An 825-nucleotide genomic window follows, 5' to 3' on the forward strand; every position below is an offset into this window, starting at 1 on the left:
CTACTTATTTCCAGGTGAATTCTTCACATTTCCCGACTTTTGAAAATTCTCCTTCCACAAATCTTCTATGACTATGTATCCTCGTAAACTCCAGTCATATAATTTCTTCTCGCTGACCTGCACAAATATGATGGGTTGTTGTGGATAATAAAGAGAGGCAGCTACTCCCATGAAACCAGGTGGATACACCAGCTTCTTTATTTTTGAACCTCTAGCCAAAAGAAGTCCAACAATGCCGGCAAAACCAATAACACCAAGTCTTGGAAAAAATCCAGGAGGTGCATTTTGGAGATATTCATAGCTGTCTAACCCCCACTGAACCAAACTTTGCATCTTGGGCTCAGTTTGGGAGTATATTTCCTGACACCAACTTGTGTATGGCTGCCAATACTGTCGGAAATGTGAGATGCGTTCTTCAAGTTGAGTCCTTGGCTCCTCCACATATTTAGATGAACCCTCGGGAACGGAGTAGAGCAAAAGCTCATTAACCCTCACAGAAATTTTGGGCGGTGAGTCCTTTTTCTGTGATGCATAGATTCTGAAGGTGAGCAGACTCAGGCTGGCCGGCCCCACGGATCTCTGAATTACCTTGAACATGTCGCTGGCAACGGCAGCTCCGGCGGGGTCCTAAGTCTCCACTCTTGGATGGGATTTTTAGCATACTAATGAAAGAAATTTCCTCAAAAGGTCACTTGGGAAGGTGTTTTAAGTGCCATCTTGGATCATTACAGTGCAAACCAGTTTCTTAGCTGTGGTCCTTTGGTTTCTTAATCTGGTTTTTGCCAGGAGGCTTAGCTTGCTCTGGAATTTCCACCCTTTCCTGAC

General features: G+C 44.4%; 1 protein-coding gene across 1 annotated transcript; it reads right to left on the reverse strand.

Annotated features, from left to right (window-relative positions):
- Positions 1–597, reverse strand: LOC308505177 (MICOS complex subunit MIC26-like; the record flags this gene model as incomplete). The annotated part of the gene is made up of 1 exon (XM_081066909.1): positions 1–597. One exon carries the CDS (start codon positions 595–597, stop codon positions 1–3), a length of 597 nt encoding a protein of 198 aa, XP_080923035.1.
- Positions 598–825: the final 228 nt, after the last annotated feature.

Source organism: Rhinolophus hipposideros, assembly GCF_964194185.1.
Source record: "Rhinolophus hipposideros genome assembly, chromosome: 11".
In the NCBI taxonomy this organism is placed as follows: Eukaryota; Metazoa; Chordata; class Mammalia; order Chiroptera; family Rhinolophidae; genus Rhinolophus; species Rhinolophus hipposideros.